The sequence below is a fragment of the Octodon degus genome, unplaced genomic scaffold, assembly GCF_000260255.1.
Source record: "Octodon degus isolate 3935 unplaced genomic scaffold, OctDeg1.0 scaffold00006, whole genome shotgun sequence".
NCBI classification, from domain to species: Eukaryota; Metazoa; Chordata; class Mammalia; order Rodentia; family Octodontidae; genus Octodon; species Octodon degus.
Genome location: NW_004524582.1, coordinates 11,953,950 through 11,972,667, shown reverse-complemented (window position 1 = coordinate 11,972,667; position 18,718 = coordinate 11,953,950). Strand labels below are relative to the sequence as shown.

Sequence of the window (18,718 nt, the reverse complement as noted above, 5' to 3'; positions counted from 1 at the left end):
TGGGGCCCAGGGTCGAGGTGGGGCCCAGGGTCGAGGTGGGGCCGGCTGGCCCAGTGTGGTGGGAATGGCGAATGACACCCATGGGCACATCTCACCCGCAGGTCATGTGGGGGGAGGAGAGCAGGTCCCCATCCCCAGGGCTCTGGCGATGGCTGCTGGTGATCTCAGGTTAGGGGGCCTGCTCTACAGCTTCGTGTAGGAAAGCTTGGCTCATCAGGGTCGAGGCCCGTTTGGACTCAAGTGCCTAACTGGGCTATGGCAGCGTTCAGAGACGAATGGCCCCCGGGCCATGGAGGGTGCATGGCCGCGCGGTGGCCTCCAGTTTAGGGGAGGGCACAAACCTAGGTTTCCTGCGGCCTAACAATGAGGTTCCCAGGGGTACCGTGGTTTCTTGTATTTTAGGACAGGGTCTACAGGGTCTCACTACGTAGACTGGACTCGTAGTGATCCTGTTTTCAGCCTCTGGAGCTCTGGGATTACAGGCATGCACCACCATGCCCTGTCTCATTGCCAGTGCGGTGCCGGCATGGCATGCCAGGGATTGAACCCTGGCCCCCGTGTTCTGCCAAAGCAGGTGCTTTAGTCCATTGGGCTATCTGACCAGCCCTTTTTGGGGATGAATCTCACTAGGTAGTCAAGCTGGCTTTGAATTTGCTGCATAGTTCAGACTGTCTTCAAATTCTTAGGTTCCTGCCTCAGCCTCCGAAAGGCTGGGACTGAAGCAGATTCTTCCCCGCCCTGTTTAATAACTCTGGGAAAGACACAGAACTATCTAGGAGCTTTGTGGGCTAACTTCTGGCTAGAGGTCTCAGATGAACAAGAAACATTTGAAAGTTGCAGGTTAGCAGGTTTGGGTGGTACATGCTGGTAATCCCAGCACTCAGGAGGCCGAGGCAGGAGAATGCTGAGTTTGAAGCCTGCCTGGGTTACACAGCCAGGGCCTTCACACTGAGCTCCATACAATCTCAGTCTTTTAAAGTAACATTTAAAAAAAAAAATTGAGACAGTGTCTTTAATTTACCTGGATTTGGCTCAAATTTGAAATCTTCCTGCCTCAGCTTCCCAGAGTGCTGGAATTGCAGGTATGCACCACTACACCCTGCTTGTGGTTAAATTATTGGCCCAATCTCCTGTGGGACAACTTGAGGACAGAAAGCCCCATTGTGTCTGGAGTTAAAAAGGTCACATTGCCTTCAAGTACAGAAATATTAGCAAAAGCCATCTTTGCCTCCTTAAGAGAATTCACCCCAATTGTGCCTTGGAGGTGAGTGGTAGGGTGGGGAGTGGAGCATCTCACTGCCCCAGATGACAGCTGCCTCTAGACTCCCACCTAGGCATGCCCCTGGAGGGGCTCTGCCATCTGCTTCTGGGCATGTGGGCATAGCTATAATGCCAGCAGGAGGCTGAGACAGAAGGGTCACTGAGTCAGGCCAGCCTGGAGACCCTTCCCACCTACCCCAGTGGGAGGATGCTGATCTCAATGTGAAAGGTGATGCTGGATTGGGATCAGGGCCCCAGTTTCCTTGGCTGGGCCCCACATTGCAGAGTTAACAGGAAACTGAACTTGGGACCCAGTGCACTGGAGGAAGGGATGCGCAGATGCAGGGGTCTTTTGCGGCTCACAACTCTGAGCTCGTAGGCCAGCTCCTTCCCTCAGCACCACCCAGAGCCTGGGGGATCCATCTGGTGACATCTGATGAGATTAGCTGTGAGCGGGAAGGGGTGGCGGCTCGCTCCTTCGCCTCAAGCCCTGCAAGTCTCTGTCATCTCTATCTTGATCATCCTCTGTTCGCTCAAGAGCTCAGAGCAGCACGACCTGAAGGTTCTGAGGGCCGTGTATCAGGTTAGCAGAGGTTTGCCAGTGGGTACGAGGCATTGGGAAGGAAGGGGACTCAGCGAAGAAGAGCCTGGTGGGGGCTGATCATGTGCAAAGTACAGAAAAGTTACAGCTACAGAACAGTGAGTCTTTTTTTAAATTTTTATTTATTTATTTATTTTTGTTTGTTTTTCTTGTGGAACTGGGGATTAAACTCAGGTCCTTGTGCTTGCCAAGGAAGCACTTATTCCACTGAGCCACCTCTCCAGCCCCTTTTTTTTTTTTTTTTTTTTTCACGTCAGACGGGTAATGTGCCCACACTGTAACAAGGCTTGAGGGAGGCACATCTCATGCGTAAGGCATGAACACCTAATCATCATGCTCATGAACCAAAGGATCAGAACAGTGAGTGTGAAGGATAGGAAAGGCGTGGGGCCCAGCACCTCCCAGGTGCCTGGGGTCACCTTCCCTCACGGGGCTCTGCTGGAGCAGAGCCCCAAGTCCAGCCTCACGCACTGAGTGCCAATCTCTGTCCATCCAGGAGTGGGAACCTGCCAGGCCAGCTCTGGGGCAGGGACATGCTGGCTGATGGCAGGGAGGCTGATGGGCTAGCAGAGAAATCTGTCATCAGTTGTGCTGTAAGTGCGGTGGGAGATGTGAGCGGAGGCAGAAAGCCGTTGTGTGATATATGCCTCTGCCGGGCCCTTGGCTCTATATGATGGACAATAGAGAAGGGACAGTGGCAGCTTCTGGCCCTGGAAATGGTCCAGGTAAGGGGGGATGGGGCCAGGCTTGTACTCTAAGAGGTGGACAGGAGGCGCTCTCTCCAAGATGGCTTCAGGCAGAGCCAGCGTCTGGGCTTTTTCACGTGCGGGTTGAGTCAAGGAGGGCAGGGTGTCACAGTGAGGCTCAAAGCTTCCGGTGTGGGCTACTGGACGATTCCTCAGCTGAGCTGGGGGAAGCTGGAACGAGCAGGGAGTAGAGTTCAGGTGTGACGCATAGCTGAGGTCGGTGCAGCAGAGCTCAGCCCAGGCTAGAGCTGGGTGTGGGAAGCCCGGAAGGCATTAAAGACAGAGGCAGAGGGCTCCACAGGAGAGTCCTGACCCGCTCAGCTAGGAAATGGATCTCAGGGCCCAGGGCTCGTCCTGAGCCGTATTGTGAGCAGAAGCAAGAGAAATGAACGAGGCTGACGGTATCAGCGCTAGTTTACATAGGGAGGATGGTCAGTGGTCATTATACGAAATGTTTTCAGTTGCACTTAAAAGGTCAGAGCCTGAGCAGGGCCAGGGCCCAAAGTGTGTTTTATTATTTTTTGGAGACAAGGTCTCTATATGCAGTTCAGCCTGACCTTAAGCTCACTTTGCAGCCCAGGCTGGTCTTGAACTGGAAATGATCCCTTGCTTCAGCCTCCCAAGTGCTGGGATTACAGGGAGTGCTGGGATTACAGGCATGTGTCACCAAGCCCAGCTCACAAAGTGTATTTCTTACAGGGCGTCATTGTCAGGAAATCTGAAAGCTAAGGGGCCAGCAGAAGGGACTGTGAGCCGAGTGTTCAGGGAGGGAATCCGGTGAGGAAATCCTTGAAGAATGGACGAGGGAGCATCCAGGAAGAAGCAGGTAAGAACCACAGCCTCCTGCCAGGCTGGGTGGCATCAGGGAGGGACTGTTGCTGGGTGGAGCAACATGGAAGCGAGAGGTGACTGGACATCAGCCCTCCTCGGACACTTGGGCATAAGCCCTGGTAGGATGGGTTCTGTGCAGAAAAGAGGCCCTGGTAACTAGCTCAAGCATTCCTGTTTGCTTGGGGGTCCTGATAACCATTGCTGGGGGTTCCCTGTGTGCCATGTAGGGCGCTTTCCCTTGGCACTGCCACTGGTTCCATGTGCTTGTCCTCTGTGCCTAACTCTAGGGTAGCAGGGGTGAGCCTGTGGCACGGGTGCCACAGTGGGATACGTGCACTGAAAGCTCTAAAAGGTTCTCCGTCGCTGCTTTGGTGTGTACATGAATAGTGCGTTCGGTCAATGAATTCCCAGAGCTATTTCTAAGCTTTCTTGATTAATTTCATATAATATAATCGGATTCCACTATTCAATGCTAAACTTAGAGGTGGCTGAACAGATGTCTGGCTGTTAAGAAATGGAAAAGAAAAAGAAATGAAGTGAAACTACCCTAAGTCTAAAGACTCCAGGGCGAAAAAAAGTCCAGGAGCAGCATTGATTTCTCACAGATTCCATAAGGAAGGCATAGGCTTGGTAAATATACTACGCAAGGAAAGTGTTGTGTGTGTAGTTGGCTTTTACCTGATGGGCACCATGGGCTTTTGCCTTTTTCCTTTAGTTGGTTAATAGAAAGCAAGGGCCAGAGTTGGCTTAACACAGCAAGGGTAGATGACGTTCTCTATCAGGTTGAACCTCACGAACTTGGCTCTATTCAACAGTTAAGTAGTTTTATTACTTGGAGTTGGGCCAGGACATGGCATTTCTTGGTAACTCCCTCTCCACTGTTTGGTTCTTCTCTCATCTGCAAAATGTCTATCGAGAAACAGCAGTTTCCTATACTTCAAAGACTTAAGTAGTCCTTGCCTTTTTTTCCCTGCCCTCTGCCCTCTCTCCCTCTTCCTCTCTCCCCTCCTTCATCACTATCCTGGCCTGGAACTTGTTGGGATCCTCCTGCCTCAGCCTCCCCAATGCTGGAATTATAGGCATGCTCGACCACACCTGGCCCTTCTCTTGATTTGAATCAGTTGTGCTTTTGTTATCTTTGTTTGTTTGAGACTGGGTCTCACTGTGTACTTCAGGCTGGGATTAACCTATGTAGCTCAGGCTGGCCTCAAGCTCATAGTGATCCTCCTGCCTCAGCCTCCTGAGTGCTGGGATTACAGGCATGCTCCACCACACCTGGCCCTTCTCTTGTTTTGAATTAGTTGTGCTTTTATTATCTTTGTTTGAGACTGGGTCTCACTGTGTGGTTCGGGCTGGGCTTAATCTATGTAGCTCAGGTTGGCCTCAAGCTCATAGTGATCCTCCTGCCTCAGCCTCCTGAGTACTGAATGCTGTGCCCTTTGACCCTGAATTCATTTTGGAGTGCTTATAAAAGGAAAGCCTCCCACTCCCCATCACGTGAGGTCATTATGAAGGATGCTTTTTGCATCTTTATTTAAAAGCAGGCCAGAAACAGCCAGTGATGCTGCCGGTCTTTTCTGTCCCTTTTCCATTTCTGCATAGAAACCTGATTCTTTGAGACTTTCTCACATTGTAATGCGTCATTTAACATTGCTTGCTTTTGTCTTTTTGAGACAGGGCCTCACTGTGCAGTTCAGGCTGGCCTTGAGCTCACTTTGTAGCACAGGCTGGTCACTCACTATCAGTGATCCTTCTGCTCCAGCCTCCCAAGTGCTGGGACTGCAAGCAGGTGCCACTGTGCCAGGCATTTGACATTTCTGGAATTCTGGTCAAATCAAAGCCAGACCTCCTGTCTGTGGCTTGTCTAGTCAGTGCTGGGATTTACCATCAGTGCCCTAGGGCTCCAAATAGGCTCCAACGAAGCTTTTGGACGTCTTTTTTTTTTTTTTCTTTTCCTGAAGGTCTTGTTCTGGTGTCAGCCCTCTGTGACACGGTCTACTCTGCCCTTTTCTCATAGCCCTGCAGCCAGGAAGAGCATGTCGCTCCTGCTTTCAGGGGTGGGGTTGGAATGAAGCGCCACTAACTCAGGCCTGGCCTGCACAGTGGGTGTCAAGCACAAAGTCTTTGCCACCTGACCCCCCCCCCCCTTCTTTTGCTGGCTTCAGAAGAAGGCAGATTCTTGTTGCTCAGTTGGGAAGGGGCAGGGCAAGGCCTGGGCTTTTCACATTACATCACATGAGCTCCTGGGGTTCCTGGGCCTGGTGACTCAGGACAATGTTGACCTGGGACAGATGGGAGGTCCTGGCTCATGGGTGCCTTCCCTCAGAAGGAAGCAGGGTCACTCTCTCCCGGGAGCAGTGGGCTTACCTCCTGCCCTGTGGAATCTGCCACTTCTACTTTTGAAGGGCCTCAGACCAGTGAGTTAGTCTATCTATATTCAAGGGTCCAGGGCCATCCATCCCTACCTGCTCTTAGACCTGGGGCCTGCCCATTTTTTTAATATAGTAAATTTTTCATAAAATTTCTAAAAATTTACTATATTTCCTGGATGTTTGATTTCTTTGGAAAAGTTCAAATCTGGCCACATCTTCCCAGATGTCCTGTCTTGCCACACCAGGGGCTGGCTAGGGCCGGCCCCAGCATCGGTCAGTCAGTCTCTCTCAGTTGCTATAACCTATAGCTATCTTATTGGTGGTACTCCTATGGCTCATGGTTAGCCTGATAAAAAGATTTTGTGTATTTCTGAAGCAGAAACCTACATTGTCCAGCCAATCCTGTTATCTGCGTACTATTGCTACTATGACAACCACAGACTAGGGCAGTCGTAAAGAGACCTGCTTTGGTGCAAAGCTCAGGTCCAAGGTCAAGGTGGTGGTTTTGACCATCTGGTGGTCTTCATATTGGTAGGGTTCAGGTAATATGGGGGCTCACACGCATCCTCAGGAGAGACAGGAAGTGCGAAGGAGACCAAGCCAAACTGGCTTTTATTGCAGATCTCTTGAGGTAGCCTATTAACCTTTAATCCATTAATTGGATGATGGATTAATTCTTTGGAGAGGGCAGAGCCTTGATCACCTCGCACGGTCCCACCCCATCTCAAGGCTGATATCTTACATGGGGATTAAATTCAAAGTTAATTCAGAGGGAATGGACCAGTATTCAGACTGGAGCAGCGTTGTATGGTGTCTTAAATGGGAATAAGTTGTGCAGTTTGAAGTGGCATATTCATGGAGGTTTCCAGTTCCCACAAGTGTTGTCTCCATCAACATCTAAATACGGAACCCTTGATGGGAGGGTAGGGAGGCATCTAGGAGCTATGGCACGGGAAGACCTTTCTTTACCATTAGTCACAGGCTAGCACTGTCTTAGGTCTCACACACACAACACACACACACACACACACACACACACACACGCATGCACACATACAGCACCCCCACCCCCACCCCCTTTTTATTTTTCATAATCACAGCCATGTTGAGTTCTCCCCATTTTCAGGTGCCTTTGAGACTGTTTTTTTCTGTGCAGGCTGGGTGGGTCCAGATTCCCAGGAGGATAGGAGAGTCAGGCATTCAGCCTGAGACCGAAGCCCTTCAACTTGTGCTCATTGGCTGCTTGGGTTGATTTGTTGTCATCACGGATTTTAAATGCGACCCGAAGGCGGGTAGTCTAACTTTAATTTCCTCTGGTTAACACTGTTCAAGTTCAGACTGAGATAAGTATTGGGAGTACTTTGAACCCCAAATCCTAATCGCTCCACTTAAGAAGGCCATGTCTTTGGAGGTCTGTGGAAAAAAGAGGTCACGTACTGAGTAATCAATAAGAGATAAAGACAGTGCGATAGTGTGGAGGCGCACTGAAGCGAGTGCTGGCAAGACAGGAGGGCTGAGTGTGGGATAAAGCAGGAAGGCGGCCTGGGCAAAGGCCCTGGGGTCCACGTGAGGAAAGGAAGCAGATGTCAGATTGGCAGATGAGGCTACTTTTCCTTACTGCCCTGGACTCCTGTCCAGCACTGGGCTGTGTGGCCTGGAGTGGGGCCTGTGCTGCTGGCAGGGCAGTCCTAAAGAAGGTCACTGGGTCTCACAGGTAGGGAGTCAGGCTTTGCTTGCTTCATGTTGGGCCATTTGTTTCGGGTGGTCCTCTGGAGCAATTCTGTAACTCAAGCTCTGGGGCATGAGCTGTTTACGAATTGAAGGGTTCTTTCTGAGCCTGTATCAGTGACACATGACTATGGGATTCTCAAGTACCTTTGGACAAGACTCTGAACTGAGCCTCTATTACATTAATGATATTTGCTCTATCAAATTCTACTTTATAGCATAGCAATAGGTACAAAAAAAATGTTGAAATGAACTGGGAAACTATATTTTGAGACAGGGTGGTCTTAGTATGTAGTTCAGGATGGCCTTGAATGCACAATGGAGGCCAAGCTGGGCTCAAACATTCGGCCATCCTCCTGCCTCAACCTCCCGAGTGCTGAAGTTACATTGCCACCAACCTACCCAGCTTTTTGACTGCCACTTTGACAGAGAGACAGCCACCTTCTCATTCCATGTGGGCGCGTTTCTTGTCATGGGCAGGCAGATTCTGCTTTAGAAGTCACTTATTGGAAAGGTGCAAGTTGCTCACTGACTCACAGCTTTGAAGTCAGTCAGTCTGGCCCCAAGTCTCTGAGCTTAACAGCCAGCATTCTGGGCTCCTGAGACCTGTTGGTTTTGAAATGAAAGGGTCATTTTCCAATGAGGGATCTTACTATTAGTTACCAGCAGCAGGGAGCTAGCACACTGGCTAAGCCTTAACGCTGTGCCTCGCTATAAAATCAAGACAGCAAGGCAGGGGTAAGGGCCTGGTTTTCAGAATAAGACCAGGATGAGGCAGAGGGCTTGTAGACCAGGGAGAGGTTTCCCCAGGGAGGGCTAGGGACAGTCTGTCTCTTCAGCAGCTCACGGCTTCTCACTGGCAGCAGTTGGTCCAAGCACCAGCACGGTGTCCAGGGAGGTCAGGTCGCCTCATCAGAGCCTCAAAGGAGAAGGATGGAGAGAGACACAGGGCAAGAGAGGCTGGGAAAGAGCCAGGCCTGGCTGCCAGGAGTACCTCAGGCCCTTCCAGAGCGCAGACCTAGACTAGACACAATCCAACAATCCGGGCTTTGTTGTCAGTCTGTCCCTGAATTTCCAGTTGCCTTTTATCTGTCTCGGCGGCGGCGTCACTGCCCTCTCCAGCCTCTGAGGTGGGGACAGGAGCTGAACGCGTCCCTGCCTGCCGCTCACTCGCCCGCGTCTGGCTCTCTGGCTCGCGGGGACCTGGAGCTGCGGCCGGCGCCCGGATCGCGAGGCGCTGCGCTGTGCCCATCGTCTGCGCTGCCGCCGGCCGCCGTCTGAGGTCTGTGCGCAGGCCGCCGCCTCCCGGGGCAGCGGGCGGGCCGGGTCAGCATGCGCGCCCCACGCCCGCAGGTGGGCAGTGCCCTGGCGGGGGCGGGCGGGCCCGGAATGTGCGAGGGGCGTGAAGACGGCGACAGCCGGCGGCCGCTTTGCGCAACACCTTCACTATATATAGCCAGGCAGCAGCCTCGCTACCTGGTGCCGCCTGGTGTCCCTTCCCTGAGAAGGTGAGTATGCCGCCGGCCTCCGGCTCACTCTTCCAAGCACCCCGACTTACTTTTCAAGAATTCTTTTCCATCCCCCTCGGGGCTGACCCGAAGGAATTTGGCTGGCCTCGGGTTGCAGAAAAGAAAATAATAATAAACCTTCCTGACAGTTTCAGATTTTTTTCCTTTATGTCCCGGCTGTTTTTGGGACAAGTCTTGCTACACTTTTAATCCTGATGTGCGATTAATTGGCCAGACCTGGGGACTCAAAAAAAGATGCATTCAAGAACTGTGGTTTTGGGGAGGAAGGACAGGCGATAGGACTCGAACACCTAGGAATTGGCCAGCCCTGCTTTTTGGCCGGGTCCCTGAAGGGCTGTGTGACAGGACCATGTCTGTCACTTGTCGCCCAGACAGCCCCAGGCTCCTGGTGCTCTGGGGGACTGATGGTGCGTGCGCAGTGGCTGGCGGCGTGACTCCCACGTGCTACCAGGCTTGTTTGCAGTTACTTATCTAAGGCGACCAAGACCAACGCCAGGCGAGCTCACTCTTCCCCTCAGCTCAGGTGGCCCTCAGCTGAAGACCTGTCTTTAAGCGGTCTCTGGTCGGACAGAGCCCTCGGCTGTCTATTACAGGCAGAAGGTACCAGGCGAGGAGGCTTTGAAATTCAAGTAGGATGGTTGGGTGGGGAGCTAAGAACATGTAGGCCAGAAAGGGGGATGTTCAGACAGTGAATTTAGCTCCCAGTGGCCACAGGGAGCTGCCCTGGCGGGAGGAGTCAGATGTTTCTCCCTTTTCCTTGGTGAGCTGGGTGCTTTCCCAAGCCTGCTGGTTTCTGGGAGGCAGCTTGTGAGTTGCCCTTCTCTCTGACCAGGTTCATGAGGAGGTTTTTGTGCCCTGCTCTGACTGCAGGGCCTTGTTTGTCAGTCTCCTCCTGTATTTTCTTGTCTTTTGCTCCTGTTCTGCCTTTTTTTTTTTTTTTTAACTTGTTCTGTGTTGGGAATTCGTAGAAAAGTGTTCCTCCACAGTGGCTATTGTTTCGAGTTGTTAAAGACTGACTGAATCCTTTGTCTGTGTCAGCAGATAAAGATCTTTTCTCTAGTTTCTGTGATCTTGTAAATGGGTGGCAAGCTGGACATGCTTTGGAGAAGCGCTGAACAAATTCTTCTCTCATACCTCCCCAAATCGAGCAGCCACCCTCCTGAAGCAAGCCCAGGCCCCCAGTGCTGGGAGGATAGATGTCTGGGTTATTGCTATGACATGGGAGAGATGGACAGATTTGGAGTAAATTGGATCTCAGTGCACTGCAGCCATTGTCCCCCCATGGTCTGCACCGCCCCCATTCCTCTCTCCACTATGAGGGGACATGATCCCCAGGACCTGGATTCCCCTAGACCGGACCCAGTAGCAGCAAGGAGCAGGCAGCTGTTCCAAGAAAGTTCCAGTGAATTTAATGCAGAAAAGATTGCAAAGCTGTGTGTCCTACATTTACAAATGTGCCCCCTTTCACCTCCCCTGATACAATGCAAGAGCCTTCCAGGTCAGTCACATACATGGTTTATTTTTCAATATGAACACAAGCTGAAGGTGCAGGATGAATTCATGGTGGAATGATGGGACTCCAGCTCAAAGTGACAGGACAGGGGTCCTGTTCCAATTGGGCCCATGTAAACCAAAAGCTGGTCACCTGCTCCCTGCCTCTGTCTCGATCTCCCCATCTTACCACCATGTCCTTGGAGGGGTCATTTTTCCTCATGATGGCTAAAAGAAGCTGAAAAGTACCCATGTGCTGGGAATTTTTGCCCTCCCATCTTCAGGGTCATTCTTGCATAGTACAAAGAATTTCTTAGGTGTACTGAGAGCACTGGGCTGCATGACTATGAATCATCTTTGAAATTGTAGTAAATGTGTGGTTTTAGGTTGTTAATGTCTGTGCCTCAGTTTCCTCTCTTGGCATTGGTGACCAGGTTAGTAGTGAGATATCAATACTGACAATGCCTGTTGGTTTGTGCACAGGACTTAGAGTGCTCTGTCCATACTGATTGACCAAGGGGCAGACACTGTCCCACCAGCTGGGGATACCCCAAGGCTTTCCTGCCTGGGCCTTAGGCCAGAGAACAAAAGTCTGACCCATTCCTTGCAGGCTCAATGCCCTGCCTTCCCCTCAGGGAGCCCTGGGGGCGCTTCTGCTCTGAGCTCAGAGGAGGCGCAGCACAGGTCCCAGTTGGAGAAGCCTGAACAATGTGAAGCTCAGAGGTTGGACAATGAGGCTCCTTACTGGGGCCCTGAGTGGCTGCAGGAAGTGGAGCCAAGAGTCACAGCCAGCTCAGCTGCAGAGACTGGTGGGGCCTGGGTGGGGCAGATAGGTGAGTCCCACCTGGGGGCCCATTTGAGTCCCCAGCCTTCTCCAGAGGGTGTCAGCTTCCTGCTGTGCTGCTGGCAGGGAACAAGGCGCTAGTGTGTGGGGGTAGTGGGGGAAGTGAGGGAGGGCACAGCTGAGCCTAGGCTGGGCTGGGACTCAGGGCTCCAGGGGTCCCCCAGGCCCGCTGTCAGGGAGCAGAGTCTGCTGTGCCAGGGAAGTGACCTCGGATTTGGGGTGCATCCTTCCCACTTCCTGGGCTCATGCAGGTGCCTCCAAAGCCGGCACCTGCTGAGTGCAGGCCTTGGCAGAACCATAGCCTGTCACTACTGTACATGGCTAGCGTTCCTGGTTATCAGGGTAGGGTCATCCCTGTGGCTCTGCCCTCCCAGCTTTCCCAAAAGAGCCCAGCCCAGACTCCTTGTGTCCTGTGCTTCATGGAGGTGGGGGCAGAGAGTTCTATCTCCTCTCACCTCCACCCTTGTGGTCATTTCTGTGAGAAAACTCTGACTCGGGGACCAGCCGGAAGATTTAAACCAGTCAGGACACTCCTTTATCACAAGACAAATGTTAGCACCTTTCACATGCTTTGGGTTCTTTTTAAGGAACAAATATTTACCAAGGGTCCGCACTGCTCTGAGTGCTGGGGAGGATGAGTCCAGGGTAGGGCAAGGCTGTACTGGAAGGGCTCCGACTCTTTCATGTTCCCAGTGCAATGCGTTTCCCAAGCCCTGCATGATTACAATTCCTGGGAGATGGCAGGGTCGCATTTTTTGAGATGATGAAACTGAGACTCAGAGGCTGGTCTCTGCAGAGTCAGCCCTGTCCACGCGGGGGTTCTGTCTTCTCACTGCATGCCACACACCACTGTCTCTGGAAGTGGCAGCTCCAGGGACCTGAAGATTTCTGGGTGTATTTTTTGCTAGTGTCTGGAGAAGGGCTGGTGAGTAGGACACATATGCCCAAGCTCAGGAGCAGAGTAGCCAGGTGGCTGCCAGGTGCCCTACACCACCCACTATCTAGGTGCACCTGGTGCTATGGGGGTGGACAGGGTCAAGGGGCAGAGGTGCTGGATGTCTGCTCAGGAGGGCAGCAGCGAGCTTGGGGGGTGGCCTAGGGCTTCCCTGCTAATCTGTCTGGGTCTGGCACTTTGGCCGTGAGGGAGAGGAAGGTACCTGAACCCAAAACACCCGGTGTGGGAAATCCTTACTTCATCCAGGAAGTGTTTCATAATGAATACTTGGATTCAGAACAGGGAAAAGAAAAACTTCTGAGAAGTCAGGACAGGACATTCAATAGAAATGTGCGTTGGCTTTTCAGTGGCAGAGACTTCAGGGTGAAGGAGTAAAGGGGGTGAAGGGGTCTGGGGTCCAGGAGCTGATAGAAGCCAGCACAGGCAGCATACAAGTGCTGAGGTGCCAGCAGGTCACATTCCAAGCCAGTGCTTTCTGGTCTTTCCTGGGTGCCTGTGGCTTGTGATACTATTGGACCCCAGGTGTACCTGCTTCTGTGTTCGTGGCCATTTCTGCTCAGTTGTTAGACTAAGCATTCACAGAACGTCACTTAAAGAACAGGCTGCTTCGACTTTACTATTGGTGGGGGTTCCCACTCAATTCATCCAGCATGCTCCGTGTGAGTGAGTAGGGACTACCAGCCTACTGAGAAGACATGGCTGGATTTTTGGCTCTGATCACCATGGGCCAAGTGGACTCCTTCTGGGAACCCTGTCTATTAACCCCATTAAAAATATAAAATACCTGCTACATGGCATGGAAAGAAAGTATAGAAGATAGTTTCTGCCCTTGAAAGTTAGAAGGCAGTGGACATGCCTAAGAGATAGGTGGCCCTAGAGCTTAAGCTTCTAAGAGGAAAAAATGGTAGGCAGTCCTAATAACTTAAACTTTCCATCAAACTGCCTCCAAGAACAGAGAGACCCTTGCAGGTGTGTGGATAGCCTAAATGTAAGTGTTAGCTTTGTGTGTCTGAGCCCTGCTTTCTAGACTTCTAACAGGGGTGAGACAGGGTCTCTGCCACCCAGGATGGCCTCAAGCTCTGGACTCCCCTGTGTCAGGCTCCCACGCAATGGGGCTGCAGCATGAACGGCTGTGCCCTACTATCCTTAAGCCCGAGGCAAAGCTGGGATTGGAACCAAAGACCTGGGATCTGGATAGAAGTCCAGGTCCTGAAGCTCTGGAACAGCTGTGCTTGGCCCTGTTGGCAGGGTTTGGGAGGGATCATACGCTCTTTGGTTGTCAACCTGAAGTAGAGGGAAGGGGACCCCAGAATCTCAGTGTTATCAAGGTTGGAAATAAGCTTCTCGATGTCAATATCACCTCATCTATCTACCTGTCAAGTTAACATTTCCTTTCCCTAATCCTATGAGTAAAATCTGCGTCGGAGGAGGGAGAGCCACGCTGATGTGACACTAAGGATGCTGTCTTCCTGACAGGAAGAGCTGCCTCTGGCTCTGCCCCCACCCCTCCTTCCCACTCTTCTCTCAGTACTGCCTGTTAGCTTTGCAGAGGGGTTGCTCTTGCAAGCCCCCCAGAATGGTGGGATTGTGACCCCAGCAGGGCGCCTGGCAGCTCTTTGAGTTGTGGAGAGGTGAGCAGAGACTGAGTGAGAAAAATCACACCCCGGCTGGGCCCATGGACTGAGTGCTTCACCCCTCTGAGTCTGGTTTTCTCATGCATGTGATCTGCACATGCGCGTGGCAGAGCAGCATATGTCCTCTTTGGTCTCCACTACGTTCTTCAGTACTGTTTATTGGCACCATCAGTTTGCCAGGCAGAACTTTGGGTCCTGAGATGCAGTGGCTTTGTTAGTGCCTGCATTCTGGTAGGAAGGGGAATTGATTGATTGCAGAAAAAGGAAAAGCATCAGACCAACCCAGTTTCTGGGGAACTCTTGGAGGAAGTGATCAGAACAAGGTGGACATTTTCTGAGAGCAAATATTCCTAGGTTCCTCATTCCTACAAGTGAAGTTACTGGGCCCGAAACTCACTGTTCCCCAGAGCTTTCACCTGAGCAGCCAGTGAGTGCTCTTCTTACAAGGCCGTCTCCAGAGCAGCCCCTTAAAACCTTAAGGGTTTTGCCACCTTGATCATTGTTGCTTATTACTGCATATTTCTGTAGCAAGTTTGAACTCTCAGTTTTTGGTAAGACTTTCAGGTAGGTGTTTGTACTGCTCTGTGAATTCTGTTTTGTGGATTGTGCTATCTGATGTGTGTCAGAGCAGGCCAGGTATGCAAGGGGTGGACAGCCAGTTGTGTCAAGAGCCATGTCCCCGAGGACCACTGTGGATGGTCAAAGCGAGCTCTGGGCCACCCTGGGCAAAGGCTAAACACAGCACAGTTCTGATAAGTGGTGATAACCACTGCCCATCAGAAGCCTGCTCCACGCCAGGCACTTTGTAGACCTTTAGCTGCACATTAATCTGTCATTACTGTGAAGAATTATCTCATTTCGTAGATGGGAAACTCATGCTTTCTGCCTAGAGGCTCTGCTAATGAGTGGCGTGGCAGGGCCTGAGGCCAGGTCTGAGGCGCCGCTTTCTCAGAAGATCCAAGTGGTGGATGAGAGAGAGAGAGAGAGAGAGAGAGAGAGAGAGAGAGAGAGAGAGAGAGAGAGAGAGAGAGAGAGAGAGAGAGAGAGAACGAACGAGAGTAAGCACATCAGAGTGTGCCAGACATCCATCCCTTAGGTCACATGTGAGTCCCTGTCACAGCTGTGTGTAGATCCTACTGGGGGTCGTGAGCACCCTATATACTACACCGCAATGCATAGGAAGTATGTGCATCCCACTTCTGACCAGTGCAAGAAGCAAGACTTTGGTGTGACTTCTGGGGCAGCCTGGGTGGGGTTGTTGGATGAGGGCAGGGACAGGGCCCTCCAGCCTCCACTCGAAGGTCTGAGCATGACATCCTTCCTTCCCCTCTCCTCCCCTCCCTTCTGACCTCCTGAGGGAGGCTCCTCTTGGGTGACAACTAGCAGCACCTCCTGGTGGCTATCTCTCTAATCTGTCTTCCCTCCCACAGACCATGGCCCCTTGGCCTGAGGTGGAAAATGCCCAACCTGACCCTGAGAAATACATCAAAGAGGGCGCGGGGCAGCAGCCTGGCGCAGATGCCAAGGGCAAGGATGTGGACCAAAGTAAGTGCTACTCGTGGGTTGTGGGCCTTGCAAGCCTGCGAGGAGACTTGGCCAGACTCTTATGGCCTTTGCTGCTTCTTTGAGCAGATGCCAGCGGGACTCCAGTGGCCAAGATTGAGCTACTGCCCTCCTACTCCACCGTGGAACTATTAGAAGAGCCCACCCAGGTGGAAGACCCCTGGAATCTGCCGGAGCTCCAGGACACTGGCATCAAGTGGTCAGGTAAAAATGCCACGTCACCTGGCCTCAGCAGGGGACCTGCTTGGTGTTCACTGTCACCTTCTTTGGGTTACTCTCCCCTTTCATTGCACACTTAAGCCCCCTGGCTAGGGAGGCCACCTCATTAGGAGGGTTAGTGTCAGCATCTTGGAGATTGTAGGATCTTACATTCATCTGTGTGGGGTGCTGGGTGTGATCACCACTGTCTTGGTCCTTGTAATTCACTGCCTGCTGTGGGCTCTGAGTGTCATTGTGGGTGTTGTGGATGAGACCATGGGCACATGAGATCTGGGCTCCAGAAGACAGGACACACAGCTGTAACAGCTGGGGTGTAGCAGGTGTTAGCTACATTGCCTTCCAAACGGTGGGGTGCAAGGTCAGTTAGTGGATGAAGTGGGTAGATGCAGGGAGGAGGAGGAGAAGGGAGCTGGGAGGAGGTGAGGAATGCTTTAAAATTGAGTGGAAAAAAAGTTCAGTGAAGGCCACAGCATTGCTGGATGTAGGGCCCAAGCCCTGCAAATCAAGGCTGTGGTTGCTACCAAGCAGCCCTTCTAGGAAATACTTATGCTGTCCTGGGGGCGCTCTGCACTTAGCAGGCTGCACTGAGGTTCAGCTGAGCTTGGCCAGCACCCCAGAATATATTGAATCCTGCCTCCCACATGTACATCTCTTGCATGGGTTCCAGGGAACAGCCCACAGAGGCAGCTCCTTGGGAAATGGCAGAGATGGACGCTTTCCATCTCTGGGCTTGCGGGACCTAAGAGCCCATTAAAGCCTGGCCCGGAAGGGAGGTGGGGAGTCCTGTGGCCCGCTGTGGAAATGCTTAAAAATGTCAGTTGTAGACATTAACAACTCCATGTCTTTCCCCACCTCCCCACAGAGAGAGATGCCAAAGGGAAGATTCTGTGTATCTTGCAAGGAATTGGGAAGTTTGTCTTGCTCTTGGGATTCCTCTACTTGTTCGTGTGCTCCCTGGATATCCTCAGCAGTGCCTTCCAGCTGGTTGGAGGTAAGGGGACAGATAGACTCTGGGGCCAGCACACAAGAGTCATGGTCAGATTGGGTTTGGACAGTAGCAGCAACTCACAACTCTCTGGGGCAGCACCCCTCAGTGACCCAGGACTAAAGTCTCCCATCACCTTGTACTGCCCACACTCTCATTGTACAGAGTAGAAAACTGAGGTCTAAAGTGGCCAAGATGACTTGGCTGGCTGGCTTATGCTGGGAGCTGGCTTGGCGGGCTGGAGCAGTTCCCAGTTAGGGCTTCGGCCTTTGTTCAGACACCCCAGGCAGGAAGCTATCCAACCTCCAGTCTTATCTGAGGGCTTCTTGTTCCTTTACCTCTCTGTTCCCAAGACTATAGATTGAGAATGTCCTCTTAAGCCAAAGCAAGTGGGAAAGTGCAAAGCCCAGCCTCTGGGGATGGCTGGGGTCCATGTTGGGGTATCTGCACCCCAAATCTCAGGATACACCTGCCAAGGCTTGATTGTGGTGAACAAATGTGGCAGGGCCCAGGAGTGAGGCCACCAAATAGGCTGGATGGGTGACAGCAGTGACAGGTGCACCCTGCCTGCCTTTAGGGATCCTGAGTCAAACCCCCCCCCTCCCACCTGGAGAAAAGAGCAAGGAGGGAGGCTCAGGGCCTGCACAACCTAAATGGTCCGCCTGGAATGAGCAGGCAGATTCAGCCCTGGATCTACCCTGTGATCTGGGGGACTCTGCAGAGTGCAGAGGGCCCTTCGGGGGTGCATGACTCTGCCGCCACTGCTGCTTTCCTGCTCCTTGCTTGCTAGCTGATTATTCTGGCCAAGTCGCACCCACTGCCGACAGCTAGGGCTGGGTGGAGAGTGAGCAGGTCACTGCTAGAGGAGACTGCATTGAGGCACATCTCCGAGGTGAGGGTGAGGGCATCAGGAGGCCCGCCAGGCCCTGGGTGGAGCAGAGGTCATGCTCCTCACTGGGGAAGGCCAGCGCAGCGCTTGCTTGTGAAGGGAGAGGTGAGGAGGCGGCTGTGGGGGAAGGGATGAGAGGATCGCAGGGCTGCTGCCAGGTGTGGAAGCCAGGTCAGGGCACTCAGCAGCAGGGGGCAGCCACCAGGGCCCCTGCCCCTCTGGAAAGTGCAGGAAGAGGCTGCTTCCTGAGGCCCCTGCTGAGCTGGAGGGTAGGCACCTGGTCTTGGCCAGCTGGTGACACCATGCTCAGTGGCACTGAGCTGCCCCATCACGTGGATGCTGTCCTTTCTTTCAGGAAAGATGGCCGGGCAGTTTTTCAGCAACAACTCCATCATGTCCAACCCCGTGGCGGGGCTGGTGATCGGCGTGCTGGTGACCGTCATGGTACAGAGCTCTAGCACCTCCTCGTCCATTGTCGTGAGCATGGTGGCCTCCTCATGTGAGTCTGGGGCCCTGCCTCTGCCGTGTTCTCGCTCCCAGTGGCCCTCCTGTGCAGCCACGGTGTCCGATGTGCTGCCTGTGATCCAGTGGTCCCCCGATTCTGTTTGGGCGGCTGAGCCTGAGAATCCCATCCCTGGGACTCTGCTCCGAGCCTCCTACGGCTGCCTAGAACAAAGGCATCAGCCATGGGTGGCTATTCAATTTCATTTTAACCTCATTAGGTTGAAAATATAAAATTTAATTCTGGTTGTGCTAGCTGTATCTCTAAGGCTGAATAGCCACGTGCGGCTGCCACTGTAGCCAGTACCACGAAACAGTGCCATCAGTTTAGTCCGTTCCCTCAGACAGGGCCAGTCTGAGTGCCAGCCACAAATATGCCTACTGACGTCACTCGGGTACCAGACGGCTGGGTTTGGGGAGTTTTCATTCGGAACTTGTGCCAGCTTGTTCTAATTTAGACTCAGGTCAATAATTTCTGACATTGCCAGTTAAACAGAAGACCCAATGCTACTATGGGCTAGTGGACTCTTTTAGAATATTTTGCTGAGTTTACACACCTATAATATTCAA

General features: G+C 52.5%; 1 protein-coding gene and 1 non-coding gene across 3 annotated transcripts in view; one reads left to right on the top strand and one right to left on the bottom strand.

Annotated features, from left to right (window-relative positions):
- Nucleotides 1-2,112: 2,112 nt before the first annotated feature.
- Nucleotides 2,113-2,214, bottom strand: LOC111812496. Its single transcript, XR_002817992.1, has one exon. It is a non-coding gene; the product is annotated as a small nucleolar RNA U13 (small nucleolar RNA).
- Nucleotides 2,215-8,987: 6,773 nt separating this feature from the next.
- Slc34a2 (solute carrier family 34 member 2) overlaps nucleotides 8,988-18,718 on the top strand; it is a 21,322-nt gene continuing 11,591 nt past the window's right edge. Inside the window, exons 1-5 of one of the 2 annotated variants that reach the window (XM_004624649.2) lie at nucleotides 8,988-9,046; nucleotides 15,422-15,536; nucleotides 15,624-15,758; nucleotides 16,636-16,764; nucleotides 18,003-18,146. In XM_004624649.2, the coding sequence (XP_004624706.1) occupies nucleotides 15,425-15,536; nucleotides 15,624-15,758; nucleotides 16,636-16,764; nucleotides 18,003-18,146 (520 nt within the window). In that variant the 5' untranslated portion in view covers nucleotides 8,988-9,046; nucleotides 15,422-15,424. Of the gene's footprint in view, nucleotides 9,047-12,856; nucleotides 13,017-15,421; nucleotides 15,537-15,623; nucleotides 15,759-16,635; nucleotides 16,765-18,002; nucleotides 18,147-18,718 lie in introns of those variants that run through there. The other variant, XM_023699223.1, reaches the window with a different exon arrangement.